This window comes from Perissodus microlepis, chromosome 9, assembly GCF_051167445.1.
Source record: "Perissodus microlepis isolate ML-2025 ecotype Zambia chromosome 9, ASM5116744v1, whole genome shotgun sequence".
In the NCBI taxonomy this organism is placed as follows: Eukaryota; Metazoa; Chordata; class Actinopteri; order Cichliformes; family Cichlidae; genus Perissodus; species Perissodus microlepis.
The window spans coordinates 4,190,893-4,212,320 of record NC_140469.1 but is presented as its reverse complement, the minus strand read 5'-3'; the positions used below and the strand labels follow the sequence as shown (position 1 = coordinate 4,212,320).

The window sequence follows — 21,428 nt, the reverse complement described above, 5'->3', positions numbered from 1 at the left end:
GGTGCCTGAGGGCGAGCGCCTGGTGGCCGGGCCATGGGGCCCAAAAAAAGGGGACATGGGCCCATCCTCCCGCAGGCCCACCACCCACAGGAGGTGCCGTAGGGGCCGGGTGCATTGTGTGGGGTGCTGGAAGGTGCTCCACCTGGAGACTCTGTTGTCCTACTGGGAGACTTCAATGCTCACGTGGGTAAAGACAGCGAGACCTGGAGGGGCGTGATTCGGAGGAACGGCCTCCCTGATCTGAACCCGAGCGGTGTTTTGATATTGGACTTCTGTGCAAATCACAGTTTGGCCATAACAAACACCTTTTTCGAACATAAGAGTGTCCATAAGTGCACGTGGCACCAGAACGCTCTAGGCCGCAGATCGATGATCGATTTTGTAATCGTATCACCACACCTGCGACCATATGTTCTTGACATTCGGGTGAAGAGAGGGGCTGAGCTGTCAACTGATCACCTGTTCAGCATCTCCATTGCCGAAGCCGCTGCATTGAGCTGCGGCCGCAAGGTGGTTGGTGCCTGTCGTAGTGGTAACCCCCAAACCAAATGGTGGACACCAGAGGTGAAGGGAGCCACCAGGCTGAAGAAGGAGTCCTATCAGGCTTGGCTAGCCTGTGGGACTTCGGAGGCAGCTGACAGGTAGGAATGCGGCTCGGGCAGTGGCTGAAGCAAAAACTCGGGTGTGGGAGGAGTTCGGAGAGGCTATGGAAAAAGACTTTTGGACTGCCTCGAAGAGATTCTGGCAAACCGTCAGGCGTCTCAGGAGGGGAAAGCGGTGCTCCACCTGCACTGTGTATAGTGCTGGCGGAGCGCTGCTGACTTCGACTGAGAAAATTGTTGGGCAGTGGAAGGAATACTTCGACGACCTCCTTAATCCCATTGACACGTCTTCTGAGGAGGAAGCAGAGTCTGGGGGTGAGGGGGATGACCCGCCAATTTCTGGGGGCGAGGTCACTGAGGCAGTTAAACAACTCCTTGGTGGCAGAGCCCCTGGTGTGGATGAGGTCTGCCCCGAGTTCCTGAAGGCTCTGGACATTGTAGGGCTGTCCTGGCTGACACGCCTCTACAATGTTGCGTGGAGATCAGGGGCAGTACCCCTGGACTGGCAGACCGGGGTGGTGGTCCCCATTTTTAAGAAGGGGGACCGGAGGGTGTGTTCCAAATACAGGGGGATCACACTCCTCAGCCTCCCTGGGAAAGTCTATGCCAGGGTGCTGGAAAGGAGAGTTCGTCCGCTAGTCGAACCTCAGATACAGGACCAGCTCTTTATCCTCTCAAGGATACTTGAGGGTGCATGGGAGTTTTCCCAACCAGTCTACATGTGTTTTGTAGACTTGGAGAAGGCATTCGACCGTGTCCCTCGGGCTGTCCTGTGGTAGGTGCTACGGGAGTATGGGGTGTCTGGCCCATTGCTACGAGCCATTCGATCCTTATTCGCATTGTTCGCATTGCCGGCAATAAGTTGGACTGATTCCCGGTGGGTAATGGGGTCCGCCAGGGCTGCCCTTTGTCACCGATTCTGTTCATAATGTTTATGGACAGGATTTCTAGGCGCAGCCAAGTGGCGGAGGACTTTCACTTCGGTGGCCTCAGAATCGCATGTCTGCTTTTCGTGGATGATGTGGTTCTGTTGGCTTCATCAGGTGATGGCCTCCAGCTCGCACTGGAACCCTACCCTCACCTATGGCCACGAGCTGTGGGTAGTGACCGAAAGAACGAGATCGCGGATACAAGCGGCGGAAATGAGCTTCCTCCGAAGGGTAGCTGGTCTCTCCCTTAGAGATAGGGTGAGAAGTTCAGCCATCTGGGAGGGGCTCAGAGTAGAGCCGCTGCTCCTCCACATTGAAAGGAGCCAGCTGAGGTGGTTCGGGCATCTGACAAGGATGCCTCCTGGGCGCCTCCTGGGCGAGGTGTTCCGGGCAGGAGGCCCTGGGGCAGACCCAGGACACGCTGGAGATTATATCTCTCGGCTGGCCTGGGAACGCCTTGGTGTTCCCCCGAATAAGCTAAAGGAGGTGGCTGGGGAGAGGGAGGTCTGGGCTTCTCTGCTTAGGCTGCTGCCCCCACGACCCAGCCTCGGATAAATCGGAAGAAGATGGATGGATGGATGGATAGACTAGAAGTAACCAACACACAAACCAGTTCCTCAGCATCACTCCCGAGACACAATGTGTCAATGGAAAATTGTATGAGCAATACCGATAAAAGAAGGCAGTCCTTCACATTTGTTTAAAGTGTGAAGTGAAGAAAATATCCTTGTCAAAATCACACCAAGAATCCTCAGTGCTACTGGAGACTGAAGTAATACAACCCATACCTTTGCATCTTTATCTGATAGAAAGACTGATTTGTGTCATTTGTTTTTATGACAAATACAGTGGTACTCTTCAGGATACTAGTAGATGCACCTATGGTAACGTTTTAAAAATCTTCTATGCCATCTTTCTCAATTTATTGTATTCACAACATTTTCAGAAAACTTGGCCCCTGACCTGGACCTCAATGTCAAAGGATTGGAAAAAGAATTTTTTGTAGATGCACGCATGGTATCTTCTTCTTTAGTTAATCGCATTCAAAAGACATTCTAAAAACTTAACCTCAGATTTTGACGTTGAGGCTGAACTCATCTGCACTTTTTAGTAGATGCACCTAGTATGAATTTCAAAATCCAAAGCCGTACAGTACATTACTTTTAATAGCAACAACATATTCTAATCTGTAAAGTTAAAATAGTATTAAATGTGAATAGTGTTGTCAAATGCTGCATTGAAGTCTTGGAGGACAAGCACAGAGATAAGATCATTCTGAAGCCACAAAAAGATCATTATTATTACTTTACTAGTGCCATTTTGTGCCTTGATGAACTCCAAATAATTCCTAAATGAACCATTCCTACAACAGCTTGACAATTTTGTTTTACATCTGATACTACAGTTACTTTTCAGCAATTATAACAGCTTATGTACCTTGTTAATTAAAGATAAACCGATCACATTTAGTTTTTTGTTTCCCAGGAATCCCAGGAGCTATGTTGTCTGGGGGCTTTCGACCACTTGTAGGGTCTCCCATAGCAAATTGGTCCTGGGTGAGGGACCAGACAAAGAGCGATACAAAAATTGCTGTGAATGAAAGACCAAGGGAACAGTTCCCCCTGCTTGGGATAGTTAACAGGGCCCCACCTTGAAGCCAGGCCTGGGGAGGGTGCCTGTGTTGGAGCGTCTGGTGGCCGGGCCTTAGTCCAAGGGGACCGACCGGGCAAAGCCAGAAAAAAGGACATAGGCCCACCACCTGCAGGAGGCACCGCAGGGATCGGGGTGTGTGTGTGCTGGGCAGCAGCCAGGGGAGGAGAACCTGGCGGACTGATCTCTGGCAGACAGAAGAAGCCTGAGCAAGTGTGTGGGGTTGAGGAGTACCAACTAGATGTAGGTATGGGATGTAGCATGGCTTGGGCTGCGGAACCAATCTCCTGGAGAGGGGCTGGAGTCTGTCTTATTCTGGAATTGGTCTTGGTGAGAGGCAGCGGGCTGGGATGGGTATCTTAGTAGATCTTCTGAGTTCTTCCGGTGCACAAGAAGGTTTGTTCCCTGCACCTTCAGGTCGGATGCTTATGCGCTGAATGACAGTTTAGAGTACCTGACCTTCTTGGAGTCCCAAGGTAGGGTGCTATACCTGGGGACCCTGTGGTCTTACACTCATATGGGGAACGACAGTGAGACCTGGAGGGGCATGATTGGGAGGAATGACCTGCCAGATCTGAACCTGAGCGGTGTTCTGTTACTGGTCTCCTGCGCAAACCACAGTCTGTCCATAACAAACATTGTTTTGTAATATAAGGGTGTCCATAAGTACACATGTCACCAGGACACTCTAGGCCACAGGTCAATAATTTTGTAATCGGATCATTAGATCTTAGCGTAAAAGCAAAACGTAAAAGTCTCGATTTACGGTCGATCTACATCCCTACCCTCACCTATGGTCACGAGCTTTGGGAAGTGACCGAAAGGAGATAGCGGATACAACCGGCAGAAATAAACTTTATCTAAAGGGTGGCTGGCTCCTCCCTTACAGATCAGAGTAGAGCCGTTACTCCTCCATATCGAAATAAGCCAGTTGAGGTGGTTTGGGCATCTAACAAGGATGCCTCCTCGGTAAAGTGTTCCGTGCATGTCCCACTGGGAGGAGGCCCTGGGGTAGACCCAGGACACGCTGGAGGGAGTGGCCGGGCAAAGGGAGGTCTGGGCTCCTCAGCTTAGGCTGCTGCCCCTGTGACCTGGCCCCAGATAAGCAGAAGAAGATGGATGGATGCATAGATTTAAAATCACATCATTAAATAATGGTAAGACTTCTTTGAAGAGTTATGTAGGGATGGGGGTCAAATAGATGTTTGGTTTGGAACTATTAAAGTTAGTTCAGAGAGGGAAAAAGAAAAAGAAAAAGAGGGAAAAAGAAAAAATCTGAAACTACTGCAGTTGCTGTACTCCTGCTACATCGATGAGAATACTGTAATAACTTTTTTAAAATATACACATTTTCTTTTTAAAGAATTTCATGAAGGCATTAGCCATGTATTCCTTTAGAACTAAATGAATCCAAAGAAAGAGACAGAGGGAATGGCACTTCCATGCCTGAGAAACTATTATTATGCTGAACAATTGATCCCTGTACTGCACTGGTGTAACAGAGGCTATAAAGCCAAGTGGAAGGAACTAGAATTTAGAATGTCATCTAATGTCATTTAGAATGTCAACAGGGAAGCTGCTGTTGTGTTATCTGTTGTTATCTGTGTTCTGTTGTTATCTGCTGTGTTGTTTCACCCACTTTGTGATCCTGTCATTGATTTAATAATCAACTAGCTCTAAGACGGATCAACAAGCTCTAACGAAGAAAAGTTCACTTTGTTGCTGCTCCTGTCCACCACCGTTTGTTTTACACTGCGAAAATCAACAGTAAAGCTACAGAACCAATGCTACATTAAAAAATGCATAAGAACTGTAAACTCAGCTTGATACGATGTTTAAATTAGACAGCTCGTTGAAGGCTGAAGGCAGCCATCCCACTTTCTGTCGCAGTGATAAATGGTTATAATGCATAATTTCCGTATAATGCAAAAGATTTTAATCCTGGTCAAAAAAGGCTTAAAACCCACGTTTCTTTCTTTAGTTTATAAAAACTGAGGGATAATCATGATCTTGAACAGAAGGACTTTTCAGATGCAACCATGTATGTGGTATCTGAAAAAGATAAAACATATATCAAAATCATCAGTTAAGAAATATAATTACGGGCATTGTAAGGATGCAGCTCTGTGATTAAAGCAGAACTGTTACAGCCAACATTAGACTCAAAATGTTTTGACATTTTAAATTAGGCTTTTGTTGCACCATAAATAATACCATCAAAAAATCTGTATGAAAAACTGTCCCAAGCTAAGAATGATAGTGTCATATTAAAAAAACATGGTAAAAAGGAGGAAAAGGACTATCCTCTGAGGACTAGAAGGAATTATGTAACTTTCAACACTGACTCAGTAACCATGAGTCTGTATGGAAGCTTATGTTGTCCCGATAGTGGAGCATTACATATCACGGTGTATCATGGTGAGTGGTCTGATCAGAGAAATGTATTCTACCAAATACAGAGAGATCCCTCAAGAAATTCGCCACAGAAAAAGTGTGTTCTAAGGCCATTTCCACATTAACATGAACACTATATGAGGCATTATATTTTATACTCTAGACTCCCACATTGCTGCCTTTTTAGAGTACCACATAGATCTGAGGCAAACTCAACATACCCATGATGTTTACTTATCTTGTCTAACACAATCCAACACACACCTTTGTTTGACTACACCAAAAGAATAAAAAGCTGCTCAAAGGCCATTGAACTAATGGATTAATTAACCTCCTAGGACCTTCTGCGGCATGCATTTTTAATTTCTCTTTGATATTTGGGCATATTGGGGCCCGATGAATGTAAGAACAAAGAATTACCAGATTTTTTTTTTTAACCTTATTTTTGTTTTTAAGAAAAATAAGAGCCACATATGAGGATATTAGTTTAAAATTTTGATAGAACAGTAGCAGTATAATGTCCTTGTAAGTGGATATCAGGCCCTTGTAGAGCAAAATTTAGTATTTTGGTCTAAATAACCCAAAATGTGATGTCCACATATGTGGACGCCAGGTCCTAGGAGGTTAAATCTAAAAACACAAAACAACAAAAAAAGAAAAACATTCCCTGAGTTCCCATTGATGCTTTTGAGGGAAAGATAACGCTTGACACATTATCTAAAACTATCTGCACACTGGAGTCTACATCTTGTACTGATGGGGAGATCATGGTCCAGTGAAATGATAGGTCAGTATGTTGATCAGATATTACAATGGATACAACATACTATGGCAACGGCAAAGCCTGACTTTACATTTTCAAGCCCTGCATCTTGCGCGTCTTCTTGTTTCATTTTTACTGGAGACCACAATGTTTGTATTCCCACTGTCAGCCTTCTCGATTGGTCTTTTGGTAATTAGTTCACTAGTAATGACTTTAAAATGCATATTAAAAATAATTAAAATAATAAAATAATAAAAATCAAGACATTTAAGTGCTGCAGAAAAATATTTTGTGTGTGGGTCAAAAAAAAAAAGAGTTCAAATCGGACAAAGTGTGACATTTGTATGCAGTACTCTATATCTTCACGGTGCTATAACAAATCTCATAGAAGTATGCAAACATATAGTGGAATGGAATTTGTTTGAGACATGGTCTTTTTGTCTCTCTCGCCCACAGCCACACAGTGCAGGGATCAGTTCCAGAGTATGCCTCAGAGCAGCAGTTTGAAGCATTCACACAGAGGATTTGCAGCATGTCCTGCTGCTTGGAACAAAGAATTAATAGCAGTCTTCTGCTTTCCAGTGCAGACTCTAACTTTCTTCTCCGCCAAAGTACCCTTTGTGTGTGCGTGTGTGTGTGTGTGTGTGTGTGTGTATATATATATATATATATATGTATATATTACTGTGACAAAGAATGCAAGCATTGCAGATAAACATATACATTTGTGTGTGTGTAACTTACTATTTATAGGTCTCGGAACGAACATATTCAAAAACATGGGAGACTCCTAGCTGGAACTGGTCTGCAATGGGAGTAACCCAAGGATTATTCTCTGCTTTAAACACCTGTTTAGGGCCAGTCAGATCCAGATTACCTGTAGACAAGAGGACATACAAACATGCCATTGAAGCATTTTCTCATATGTCTGATGTTTATCTTGTATTCTGCAAACTAATCACATTTACAAAGTTAGATGCAGCTTGCTATACAGCTTCAGAGCCATCAGGTTGAGGGCTTTGATCATGGGAATTGCAGTGCTAATTAGGAAGAGTACAGTACTGCTCTAACAGTTCACCCACCCAGATTTATTCAGTTGGTAGAGAAACTCAGCTCTTGCATTTATATATGCTTAAGATCCTTTAAAAAGGAAATGTGATGACAAAGAACACAGCTTTTCTCACCAGATTTCTATTTTAAACATAAACACTCAGTTTTAACAGATGAATGTATTTGGATCACAGTGATAATTTAATAATACGTTATTAGGGCAAAGAGCCAGTCCCCATAATGTAAAGCATTCAGTTTTAGGAAAAAAGACTTTGATTAGGTCTGCATTAAGTTTGGGTTAGGCTAAGAGATAGGTTCAGGATTTCAGCATCGGTCAGCAGACAAAGTCTCCAGGAAATACACATACAGTAAATCAATATGCTATTCTCTAAAGAGTTGTTTGTATGTGGGCAGTACCAAGTTCCGGGGGCAGAACGGTCAGTCTGTTGCCCTGGATGTGAAGCTCTTTGAGATGAGCTAAATCCCCAATCTCCTTAGGCAGCGAGATCAGATCATTATCTCTAAGACTCAACTAAAGAGAAAAAATACACAAAGCAAAAAGAGGATGCGTTCACTTATTATACAAGATCACATGCTTACATTGATTCAAAATTCAAATGGGACTTGAATATTCCAAGACTTCTATTCATATTGACTTACTATTTGCAGCTTCGTCAGCTTCCCAATGTCAGCTGGAAGGACCTCAAAGTCATTGTCACTCAAATAAAGAGCTCGCAGAGTTGCTGGAAAACAGAGATCCCTGTTACTTTGTATCCGTGTGCAATGATGGTGGAGAACAACACAACAGCCTAATCAATCAAGAGCAAACTCAGCAACATCATCAACATAAGTTAGCAAGAGACAGGGTGAGTTTCCAAAGTTTCCAAATTAGGCACCTAGTTGTTTATGGAAGGCAAAATATTAAAAAGCTTAACTAAACAAGACCCCGTTCATCCGTGCAATCTGCGACAGGTTCGCAATTTTGGCCCCATAGGCTGTATTATTGTAGGGTCTACCTTACAATATAAAACGCCTTGAGGCGACTGTTGTTGTGATTTGGCGCTATATGAATAAAACTGAATTGAATTGAATATAGCTTCACTGCCACAAGAATGGGATAAACTAAAATAATTCTATAACTCTTTGAGACTTTGGAAATTATTTTGGGCAGACTCTATGATTTTGAACTTTTGTGTGTGTGTATGGACAGATATTAATGGGGACCAAAAATGAGTAGTTTATTATACTTGTGGGGACAAACAGCCCTCGTGGGGACCGAAATCCCAGTCCGCACGAGTTTGAAGAACTGTGGTTTTAGTGTCAGGGTTACAATTAGGTTATGGTTAGGTTTAGGGTAAGGGGCAAGGGAAAGCATTATGTCAACGAGATGTCCCCACAAGGGTATAAATACACACACACACACGTGTTTATTTGTGTGTGTGTGTGTGTGTGTGTGTGTGTGTGTGTGTGTGTGTGTGTGTGTGTGTGCGCATGTGTGTGTGTCTTCATGCACACTAACTGAGGTAAAAGAAATTCCCAGGCAGGCAGTTCTGGTTCAGGTTGTTATAGGTGAGGTCCAACACCTCCAGAGCAGGCAATGACCCAAATCCTCGGGGCAAGGTACTCAGGCGGTTCATCCTGTGCTCCAAAAAACAAACACAAAACCCATATCATGCATTACATAAAAACAATACACCAACTTCAGCTGTTCGCAGTTTCTGTTTCTAATTTAGGCAATGACTCAATTACTTATTGTGCATCATAACACAATAACATCAACAGAATGTTGAAATCTGAAAAATGTCAAATCTGTGTGTGCAAGGGACAAGGCTGAAAATTAATATAGAATCCTCATCTTTGGGAAGGTTGGTGGTTCGATCCCTGGCTCCCCCAGTCTGCATGCCACAGTATCAGGCAAAAGTATACATACCACCTACTAACATTTTGTTAAATGTCCCTTTTAAAGTTGCACCTTGACCAAGAGTCAGATACCTTCTCTACGTCCAAGAAACTTCTTAAAACTTTCCTTTTTGCTTAAGCATATAGTTAGAGCTGGATCAGGTGACTGCTACAAAATGTAATAATTAGTTGCGGGATATAGCTGCTCCGCTCTAAGCTATGTTCTGCCAGAATTAAAGATTTTAAGCTTAAGTATTCCATTCATCAAGATCTGATGCATCACAGATCCCCAACCTAAATAGGACACACACTTCACAGCAATCACCATAGCTATTCTACTTTAGAAACGGGTACAGGTAGAAATGGAGGCTACAATGCTACTGCTTTTGTTGGCTGTTGAAAATCAAACATTGGCCATTTGATTGTGATCAGCATACACTATGATTTACCATTCTTCTGGATTCTTCACTGTTGGCCTACTGTTAACATGCTGTCTTTGAGTCCACGTTGAATCAGCAGCAGTGGATAGTTTTTTTTAACCTGTAGTTTGCATTTTACTGTCATGTTCTTGTGTTTTCATGCAGCAATAATAAAAGCTCTTTCAAATCGTAACTCATCAATATTTATAGACTACTTCAAGATCTCTCTCCTCCCTGCACAAACTGAATCCAGCTGATCGTAGTCTATGTGAACACATGGGGCAGGGTTTTTTTCTCCTTACACTATATGGACACAGTCTAAGGAGCTTGAAAAGAAAGATGACCGGACTTCTTTAAGTTTCTCTCATTTGAAGAGCTTCTTCAGTTCTACAGGCAATTAGCGGAGGTTCCTAGATTTAAGCACTATTGGGAGCATCCCCAAGAAGGTCATGGATCCCCTTTTGATCCTCTACCTAATCACATGAGCCCAGGTTTGAAAACAGGTGTGGGTCACAATAGGCCAAGGTTTCGGGTGAACCCATTGTGAAACCCATTGTAATTTCTTTCCTTAGTGACTGTAATATGATTTCTAAATTTACAGATGAGAAATCATCTCAAATGTAGCAATGCTTCTTGATCTTGCATTTCCACAATTACAGATTCCCATGGTACAAATCTGAATTTTTTGTTTGGGCCTTGTCCTTGATGATTATCATGAACATCGTAACCAAATAAATAGGAACAAAACAAACAAAAGGTGTGAACAGACAGATTAACAGAAAAGGAGGATTTGATAATGGAGGAGACACCAGCTGAGTTTATGCACATATATGCTTTCAGGTAGAAGGAGCTGACAGGTCACAGGGACAACCGTTCTATTTGAGTTCTATGTGTTTGGCAAATGAAATTACGAACCTACGAGGTCCAATCACATCAATGCAAGTCCAGCGACACACATACACATGCGCACACACGTACAGACGCACACTCACAAAACAAAAAAATAAACAGAAAATGAAAAGTGAATGCACAGCCTGAATAGTAGTTTGAGGCTTAGACTATCCAGATCATGTTTGTTTGTGGATCAATACACACCATGGCTCCTCTCCTAATCCTCCTGTCACTGACATCCTGCCTGTGTGAGGCTGCACTCATATCTAAACATACACATACATTCACTTCCAATTTGTGACACAGAAACTGCAGTTTTGATTAGATTAGTTTGTAGTTTTTCTGTAACACTAAAACAATAAATGAAAACTCTTGAGTATTATTTGTGTTGTAAATCGCTGGAGATAACCCAGCAAAGAGTCACATAAAGGCTGTGTGTTTGAGCTGAGGTTTAAGCATCAAACACATGCTCTTTTACTCACTTACTGCTCATCAAATAAACGAACCAATTTAGATAAATTGCTGTAATCAAATCGAAGCTGGAGCAACCTGAGGTTGCACAGACTTAAAAAGGTGGAAAGAGATAAATTTACTGTATACAGTAATGTGTACACACTGATGTGAGAAAGTATTTCCCCGTTCAAACATGAATGGCCTGTCATACCAAAGCACTGAAATTAGATTCAAGTCCAAAACCTTAATTTAGTTTTGTTGAGCCATTCAGAAATAGACTTGCTTATGTCCTTTACATTATTGTCCTGCTACTTAACCAAAGTGTGCTTGAGCATCATGGTACAAACTAATGGTTGGACACCCTATTTTCTGGTAGAGACCATAATTTGTGGTTCCATCACTTATGACAAGTTGTCCAGGTCCCAAAGCGGCAAAGCAGCCCTGGACCATCCACTATCACCAACGTGTTTGATTCTTGGTATGACAATGTTTTCGTGAAATGTTGTGTTAGCTTTAGGTTATATTTAGATGATATCGTGATTAAACAGACCTGGCAGTAGTTAGCCCTGGGTGCTGGCAAGTGAAATTGAACATGTAGTTAATCATATTATACTAGTAATATTATACTGCAGTTGTAAATGGAAGTTATCACAGTATAGTGGTGCAATAGATGAGCCTTTCTGCTAGTTGAAGAGTCTTCCACAATATTTTCATTTTTTTAATGTTCATTTATTTATTTTGATTCACTTATTAATATATTGATATTTAGTGTCTCTGGATCGATGTAATATCGTCATGCAAAATATCACAATACTGCGCCATATCAATTTTTCTCACTTACCTCTATTGCACAAGCAACCTTACCTCAAACGATGCAGTCTGACTTGGACTGAGTACAATTGCTCTCCGCAAAGTTGTCAAAGGTTTGAAAATAATTGCTGTCTAATTTAAAAATACACATTGCCATTGCCAGTCTGAATGAGTCTTTTTGATTTGAAGCGACTCGCCTCAACTGGCTGCCAGCTAATTGCACTCTGGTGATATTGCTTTAGAATTGGAAGGTTGCAGAGCACAAATGTAAAAGTATTATTCAAATTTCTGTTAAATGTAAACATCTAGAGATATTTGATTCTTGATGATTTATGACAGTTAATTGCTTTACAATCAGAAAAAGATTTCATTTAATAGCCATCTTGACACCATTTAATCGCAGGCTAATGTACTGAAGACATAGTGTACATTTTCATTTTCACTGCTATACTGATGACACCCAGCTCTATCTATCTATGAAGCCAGATAACACACACCAATTAGTTAAACTGCAGGAATGTCTTAAAGACATAGAGACCTGGATGGCCGCTAACTTTCTGCTCCTTAATTCAGATCAAACTGAGGTTATTGTACTCGGCCCTGAAAATCTTAGAAATATGGTATCTAACCAGATTCTTACTCTGGATGGCATTACCTTGGCCTCCAGTAACACTGTGAGGAACCTTGGAGTCATTTTTGACCAGGATATGTCCTTCAATGCACATATTAAACAAATATGTAAGACTGCGTTCTTCCATTTGCACAACATCTCTAAAATGAGAGAGCATATTTCTCCTGTTTTGGCTTCCCTTCATTGGCTTCCTGTTAAGTCCAGAATTGAATTCAAAATCCTGCTCCTCACATACAAGGTCTTAAATAATCAGGCCCCATCTTATCTTAATGACCTTGTAGTACCATATCACCCTATTAGAGCACTTCGCTCTCACACTGCAGGCCTACTTGTTGTTCCTAGAGTATTTAAAAGTAGAATGGGAGGGAGAGCCTTCAGTTTTCAGGCCCCTCTTCTGTGGAACCAGCTTCCAGTTTGGATTCGGGAGACAGAAACTATCTCTACTTTTAAGATTAGGTTTAAAACATTCCTTTTTGCTAAAGCATATAGTTAGGGCTGGACCAGGTGACCCTGAATCCTCCCTTAGTTGTGCTGCAATAGGCATAGGCTGCTGGAGGACTCCATGATGCATTGGGTTTTTCCTTTTCAGTCACCTTTTTCACTCACTATGTGTTAATAGACCTCTCTGCATTGAATCGTACTCGTTATTAATCTCTGTCTCTCTTGCACAGCATGTCTTTTATCCTGTCTTCCTTCTCTCTCCCCAACCGGTCGCAGCAGATGGCCCCGCCCCTCCCTGAGCCTGGTTCTGTCAGAGGTTTCTTCCTGTCAAAAGGGAGTTTTTCTTTCCCACTGTCGCCAAAGTGCTTGCTCATAGGGGGTCATGATTGTTGGGTTTTTCTCTGTATGTATTACTGTAGGGTCTACCTTACAATATAAAGCACCTTGAGTCGACTGTTGTTGTGATTTGGTGCTGCATAAATAAAACAGAAACGAACTGAATTGAATTGAAAGCAGTCTGACTCTGTCTTACGGCAACATTTATGGTAAGTTTTAGTAACAGTGTTGGTATGCTTGACAATCTCCCTGTGTAGCAAATAAAATAACATAAAGCAAATAACTTTATTAGATAAAACAGATAATGAAAGATAATTATGAGGGCATAATTCACTGTTGAAAAAATGTAACAAACTGCAATGTATCGTATTGCAGTACTTAACATATTTCAAAATATTAAAAATCCCAAAACACTGTATCATGAGCAAAGTATTGTGACAATATCATATTTTAGGGTTTCTGGCCATTCCCACCTATATGCAGCATGGACAGCTAGGGAACAATAAAGAGTAGGTGGCGATTGTAAATGAGGTAACCATAGCACATACCCAAGGTTGAGGTGTTTCAGCTTCTGAAGGCTGCTGATCTGAGTAGGAAGCTCTTCAATCTGGTTGTTGAACATGTTTAGAACTTCCAGGTTCTTCAGTTCTGAGATGTTAGCAGGGACAGCTGGAAAACACCAACACAGGGAAAATAAATGATAAGTATATCCAGCATACTGGGAACATAAGCACAAAAACACACTTCTCCTGGATGTCTGAAAATATTGATAGTGTGGTATCACACAGGTACCATCTCTACAGCAAGGATACCATCAGCAACTCGGGCCTTGTTCCGAGACAACTGACTTTTTAACTAACCCTACACACCCACCATTTACCAGGTTGTTTACAACAAAAACATACATACTGTGACAAGAACATCGCCTTCCCAACTCTGATCACCAGTTCATCATCATCAACTTGATTAAACACTGTGTTGACCAACCTTGATATAAGATTGAAGAGTATAAACGAGGCAGTTTTACTCTTCCCTACTATTTACAGTTCTACTGATGATCGGTGGACATTTGAACAGAGACAAGTTAGAAGAAAAGAGTAAACCAACTAGGCCCTGACATGAATGCTGCCAGGAGGATGAGTGTTAAAGTGGTGAGGTCTGGGCATACTGATAGGACTTGCGCGTGAACGTGTGTGTGTGTGTGTGTATTTTTAACTTGTTAGTTGAAATGTGCAATATCTACTTTCTACATTTTAAAAATAATTGAAGATAAATCTGTGGAATTCAGATCAAGCCTTCCACAAAAACAACATTAACACAAAACACAAAGTCTGTGTCTGTAAGGTAAATATTGTTTCAGTCCAATTTAAGATTATATGTGGTCAAAAGAGTTTGTAAGAAATTATATATGAAGGTATTACCACTGTTTGTTAGATTGACCACATATAAGTAGCTTATTTTAATGGCATGCCCGTCTTGGGCTATGGTGGGCTAAAGACTGGGGTGGAATTGTGGGACTGGGTGGGGATGGTAGGTTCTTGGTTCAGCCTTTGCTCCCTGGTCTCTCGTTGGGTGGGATTGGACTTCACCTTTCTTGCTTCTTTTAATGCACAGCATTAGCCTAGCACAGGCTCACCTATCAGATTTATAATAAGTGTATTAACTATAGTTGTTAGGAGCAGATTGGGATGATGGTGGGATGCTGCCCCACACAACACAGGACCCGAAGAGTTTCAGGGCGATTCAGAACAGCGTTTGGGACAGATCATCTCCTTGGTAAATTCCACACTTGATGGTGTCTCGTGCAATCGGCTTTATGCTGGCATCCGGTGATTTTTTGCCACATCCTCATCGATTTTCTAATGAAAGCTGTTAGGGTCCTGAGTCATAGGCCTTTGTATAGACAATCTAGGTGATGCACAGGTTGGTCAGTGTGGTATTGCAGTCTTGAGTGATTACTCTGTCTACTAAGACCTTGCGCATCACAAGCTCACCCCTCTGGTGAATCTTCCAATTCCCTTCTGGACCCTGCTCATGTGTTGAGTCATGTGCCTGCTCATCTTAGCTGCTGTGACGCCTGAGGTCACTAGTTGGATAGGACTGCTCCCTTTTGGGAATCCTTCAGGATCAGGACTGTCAGGCCTTCTGTTAGCCATTGCAGGTGCGTCTCATTCATTAGCAGCTCATTTGTTTGTACTGCCAGACGGCCATATCTTCTTTAGCCAGTAGGTGTGAATGATGCCTTTGCTTTATATCATGAAGCGTGCCAGTGCCCTACGCTGACAAACAGGCCGACACCATTATGTTAGCACCTCCAAACTTCACTGTTGGTATGGTGTTTATGGGGTGATATGCAGTGCCTTTTGACCACCGAACATGGTGTTTATTATGGCATCCAAAAAATTCAATTTTGGTCTTATCTGACCAGACTATATTCTCCTTGCTTATCTAAATATTGTTGAGCAAATTTTAAATGCATTTCAATATGCTTTTCCTTCAACAATGTAGTCTTGCATGGTAAGCATGCATACAGTTTAGATATTCTTCTGTAACCAATGCCATCAGGAAGGTCTTGAGAAAGCTCTCATTGGTTTTACCCATCATGAGATGTTTCTTGTGTGACACCGGTTTACAGGCCATCAGTTTGGACTGAACCAGCTGACATTAATTTGCACTAAGTGGCAGGATTACGTTCTAATTACTGATGGATTTCAGCTGGTGTTGTGACTTTCCATGCCTTTTTGCGCCCCTCTTTCTTCATGTGCGCAATACTTTCTCCCTGTGTCATTTCTTGATTTTACACATAATTTATGGACATCTATGATTTGATTTCTATGCATGTGTGGATTAGATGGGTTGTTACCGACATCTAGTAAGAATTTTAATGTCCCTAATGCCCAATTAGAAACATATTTAGTGACACAATCAATACTTATTTTCCGTGCTGCGTGTATATCTTTTTATTATGTCCTCTACACTGCTGTGGGGAAGAAATGTAAACCATATATTTCTTAAATGAAAGATATACTGTACATTCTTTGGCATTATTAGATCACCTTATTTAGTTTTTTAACTCATAAGCTAGTGTTTTACATGACTTGAAGACATACAAACTGAATAAACACAAGACCAGCGTGAAAGTGTGAGTATATGCTAGTGAAGGAGGACTCGGCAGGCTTGCAAACCACATATTAGTGCTTGTGATAATATGACAGCAAACAGTAAGGTGTGTGTAAGTGTCAGTGAAGTCTCTTCTCATTCCTCCTGTGGGCCACTATCAATGAAATACCACAACCTCCTAACCATGTGAACAAACCTACAGTATTTATGAGGCTTTCTGTACAATATATGACATTGATTTCCATACAGGCTCTTTGGATGGTTGGAGAGCTACTGTATTATTAGTTTGCATGTTCGTGTATTTGAACAAGAAAACCTTTTCAGCCATGCTTGAAAACACTGATATAAAGAAAAGTTTGGTGCAGCAGGTCTTCAATACCTCCTTTATGCCAGTAGTATTCATCATTAATCATTTAAATGGTCTGAAAAATCACGACACAGAAAGATCAGGTGTGAGAATAGGATAGAATCAAACGTATAGAACAATATAAACCAGAATCCTGAAAAGAAAACATTTCTGTTAGGAGACAGTCACCGTTTCCACTCCTTTGGAGTTCTAAGGTAATATGAGCCAATATAATACTACAAACAGTATAGACTGTCAAGTTTTTAAGACAAGTGTTAAGACACTTGTCTTAAAAACTTGACAAGTGTCTTAACACTTGTCTTTCCTCTATTATTAGAGGAAAGATGATCCTCTAATAATAGAGGATCATCTTTCCTCTATTATTATAATACAGTCTTTACGTTGCAATAAAAACCACCTTGACATGACTTCTGTTGTGAATGGGTTTATAGAATTACAATTATAACAGTGCATTTATATTATAGTACTGCACTGTACTGTAACTGTTAGAGTAAAAAGTATTTCCGAAGTGCTGTGAAACAGAGCAAAGAAATTTTTCACACAGCTTCACCAAACATCCTAGTTTTATTTTGGATGCTTACACGATTTTACTTGTTTTAAAAAGAAACTAAATTCACCAGCAGCAATGCATTGTCTCCAGATTCAGTTTTGCTGCTGACTGCTTGAGGTGTTTCTTCAAAGTGACTTCCAGTATCTTTCTCCAGGTCATCTTTAGCATATTTGAGTCTATATCACAAGTAGAGTTCTTATTGGTCCGTAGCCTCCTAGCCCATTGATGTGCAAGGTCTAGTGATTGTCTTCTATGAAACTACAATTCACAACTTAGCCAAGTCATTCATTTGTATCTTTTGGGACTTTTAGACACATCTCTCACTAGTTTTTGAAATGTTTTGCTTACAGCTCAAGCCTTTGCTGAAGTTTTTATAATGTGTATAAATTGGAAGCTAACTCTAAGTTTTACCTTGATTTTACAAGCTTTGAGCTAAGGCATATCACTGCACAGCAGTGGTTTGTGCTATGGCTTAATAAAAAGGTCAGTTTTTTAGGCGACTAATAATATTGATCCTGGTCTTATTTTCTCTGAAATAATTCAGTTATTGTCTGCAAATAGGAATGCTTAGAAACGCTATGGTGAAAATCCCTTGATCTGTTAACCTAGGAAACCTTTGGAACACACACACACACACACATCCTACTTCTTCATATAGTTTTACATTTAGTTTATATTTCTCATAATTAGCTTTTATGAAAAATGTAAATTATCATTTTATTAACATCACATCAATCAGCAAGACACGATAACCAAAACCCAAGATGTAGTTTCATACCAGTATAAAAACAGCTTAGTGAATGTGTGTAGTGAGCCTGTGATGACCTCTGCTGGTGCAAAATACAATCACATGACTTCAATGCCATTAGATATTACAAAGTACTCCCCTCCAGTTCCCTATTTATGATATAAACGGTGTCTTTGTTTTAGGTGTTAAACATCCTGCAGATCAAGTGTATTTATGTATGTATGGGGATTTTATGCAAACAGCTCTTAGAACAGAGCTAGTTAAACAAGGATGGGAAATGATAAATCAATATGAACACTACAAGTAGTCCAATGGACCTCCTTTATATGTCGACACCATCTGAAACTCCAACCAGGGTTTACCGTTTACTCAATATACAGCAAGCATATACACAACATGACCTTGCTTCAAATTCATGCCATGCTTAACAGGACTGAGAGATGGGCTCCTATCTCTGTCTGGCAGATAATGTTATACCACGAAGGGTGGACTGGTTCAGGGCACCATCAATTTATTTACAGTTGTGGTCAAAAGTTTGCAAAAACTCATCACTATATTCATGCCCAGTATATGTAATCTTTTGACCGCAACTGTATTTATAAACTACAAGTCTTCAATCTGTTACTGCTTGTCCTGTTGCACAAATGAATAGAATGCCTTTATTGTCATTATACAGATGTACAATGGGATACAAATGAGTTCAAATCCCAGCTTTAGTGATGAAAAGAGAACAGTATGAATGTGAATACACAGACTGGGCCTACCACTGACATAACAGGATATTATGGTTAGTTGATGCTGTCCAGATGTTTGACTTGAATAGGACTTTTTATTGATTCTAATATGCCAATGCTTTCCTTTTAACGTAGCCTGCAGGCTATTTATTTTACAATATGCCTTACTCTAGATCTGACAATAGTTAAAATGATGGCAAGCTTCACAGGGTTGTTTGATGTTAAACAGCTTAATATCTGAGAGAGCAGAGAAAGAGATAAGAAGTTACCTGTGAGCTTGTTGTGGCTGAGGACCAGCTGAGTGATATTAGACAGGGTGACTGAAACGACAAGGAATATCAAGTCAACAAAGCAAGGTGACAAGGTGATGACAAGGTACAAGTGTGTGTTATGTTGATGCACTGTTACCACCAACACAGAATACAAGTAGTAAATATATAATACATTGTATAACCAAGAGTCAAAGTTGGAACAATCTGGAATGAGGTTGGGCTCATAAGCAGTTAAATCTGACAGGCAGTTAATACAAAATGTTACCGAGTTCATTTTTCATGGGCTGCAATGTCAGGAACCTGCATACAAAGGCTCCTGACAAAGGCTCCTTGATACAAAGTCTTTCCATGGGCCCGCATGTATGTATTCTTGCTCTCACGGTACTTTTGCATCTAGCCACTTGTAGGCAAATGTTTATATTATACATCCATTCATTCTCTTCTGCTTATCCTGTTCGTGTGGAGTGAGGGGTGTGAGGTGTTCTGCAGTCTCTCCCAGCTATCATGGGATCACGGACTCTCACACCTAGGCCCCATTTAGAATCATCAGTTAACTTAATCCCACTAACTGCATGTCTTTGAACTGTGGGAAGAAGCTGGAGAACCCGGAGAGAACCTATGCAGAACCTATGAAAAGTTATAGTTGAAGCAAAACAGAGTTATGTATAAGAACTCAGTTCAAAAAGTAAGGGAACATTTGTTTGGCCAATTTCTTTGTTGTAACAATTCTTTTTGCCAATAAATGTCAGGATACCATTAGAAAGCCTGTTTATTCCATAACTTCCTTCAGGATTAATAAAGTATTTCGGATTAGTTGCCCTTAAATGGTGCCAAATTTAAGCAACAAAGTAGAGTATGAGTATGTGGTTTCTGCCCATGAAAAACTTCCAAATCTTCTGCTACTGATACTTCTGCTAATTGGACTGAATGAATTAAGTGTGAAGAAAACTGACATACTGAAAACTTCATTATTCATTTAACAAACGGCCTCAGCAGCATGAGGAAGAACCATACACAGCCTGCCCCGTCCTCCTCGTTCATCTTCAAGAAGCGTTATTACAACAAACACCTGACCAATAAACAATTTCGTTACTACTTATTTTAAGTGAATATATAATTCTGTTTTGGCCAGTAACAACAGCTTTTCACATCACATTATAGTCACTGTACAACGGTACACACGCTTTAAACATGACGCTATTAGAATACCACAGTTGGAAGTGACGGTCGCAGATGGCTTTCAACAATGTATATTAGTCAGGAGTGGGAACACCAAGCAGTCTTCTCTGTGTGTGTAACTTCTGTGTTATTTCTAGGGTACTTTGACTGTTACGTTAGCAGGCTTAAGAAAGTTTCGAGCTTAAATGGAAGACGGTCTTTTTCTTACATAGTCCTGGGATGTCGAGCATGTTCGAAATACCCCTATCGCACATCTCCACCTCCGGAAGGTTCTTATCTCGACACTCCTCCACAATCTTCTTCAAAGACTTGGACATTTTTTCCTGAAAATCCAAAAGATACAGACGTGTTTAGAAACTCGTAATCTGTAGCTACACTGCAACGCTAAAAGGGGAAGATCCGCCTCTTCACAATTCTTCTATTTAGCAACGCAAAAAACGGAAGACAGTTGTGTTCATACGAGATGGGCTTACCGTTAAGAAAAGACCGACAAAAAATGTAAAAAAGAAAAGAAGGAATTTTAGATTTTTAAAATCCGGACACAGTCGTCCTTACAAACTCACGCCCAACCGGAAGTTTATGTGAGCGCTACCATTCCATACTAGGATATTTCCTGTTCCTAGACTCGGTCAGCCACACCTCGGCTTCAGTGCAGCGGTGAACAACGTTGTTAGCAACATTGTTTAAAGTTTAAAAATAGTTTAAAAAAATAAATGATACTGGATACTACTACCGTTATAACTACTATTATTATTATTTAATAATAGTTATATACAGGTCTCCCTTGTAAATGAGACATCGAGTCTCTGGGACTACCTGTAGAAATAAAGACAATATAACTACCAGTTTGTGCTAGCAAAAATTTTAAAAAGTAAGCTAAAAATGTATATTTTCTATTTAATTCAATTTTATTTCACAAATGTTATTATTCTCCCATTTAGTTTTATTTTTCCATTTATGTTTCCTGTTTGTTTTCCATTTATTTATTTGAAGAAGAAATCGCTAATAGATTTCTTTTTATTAAGATGGGACAAATTAATTTGACATCACTGCTGTAAGGCAGAGGAAACAGGCCAAAGGAGGCATGCAAGAGGAGCTATAATCAAGGATTTGCAGTGTGCAAAATCTGCACATCTGCAAAGCATACGTATGCTTTGCAGATGTGCAGATTTTTTTTCCTGAAAATACAT

At 40.8% G+C, this 21,428-nt stretch overlaps 1 protein-coding gene across 1 annotated transcript in view; it reads right to left on the bottom strand.

Moving 5' to 3' along the window:
- rsu1 (Ras suppressor protein 1) overlaps nucleotides 1-20,842 on the bottom strand; it is a 43,512-nt gene extending 22,670 nt beyond the window's left edge. The window contains exons 1-8 of the mRNA XM_084938770.1: nucleotides 20,712-20,842; nucleotides 20,447-20,561; nucleotides 19,057-19,107; nucleotides 13,817-13,937; nucleotides 8,908-9,026; nucleotides 8,049-8,131; nucleotides 7,806-7,920; nucleotides 7,083-7,215 (exon numbers count right to left, since the gene is read on the bottom strand). Of these exons, the coding sequence (XP_084794896.1) occupies nucleotides 7,083-7,215; nucleotides 7,806-7,920; nucleotides 8,049-8,131; nucleotides 8,908-9,026; nucleotides 13,817-13,937; nucleotides 19,057-19,107; nucleotides 20,447-20,555 (731 nt within the window). The 5' untranslated portion in view covers nucleotides 20,556-20,561; nucleotides 20,712-20,842. The remainder of the gene's footprint in view (nucleotides 1-7,082; nucleotides 7,216-7,805; nucleotides 7,921-8,048; nucleotides 8,132-8,907; nucleotides 9,027-13,816; nucleotides 13,938-19,056; nucleotides 19,108-20,446; nucleotides 20,562-20,711) is intronic.
- Between the last annotated feature and the right edge of the window lie 586 nt (nucleotides 20,843-21,428).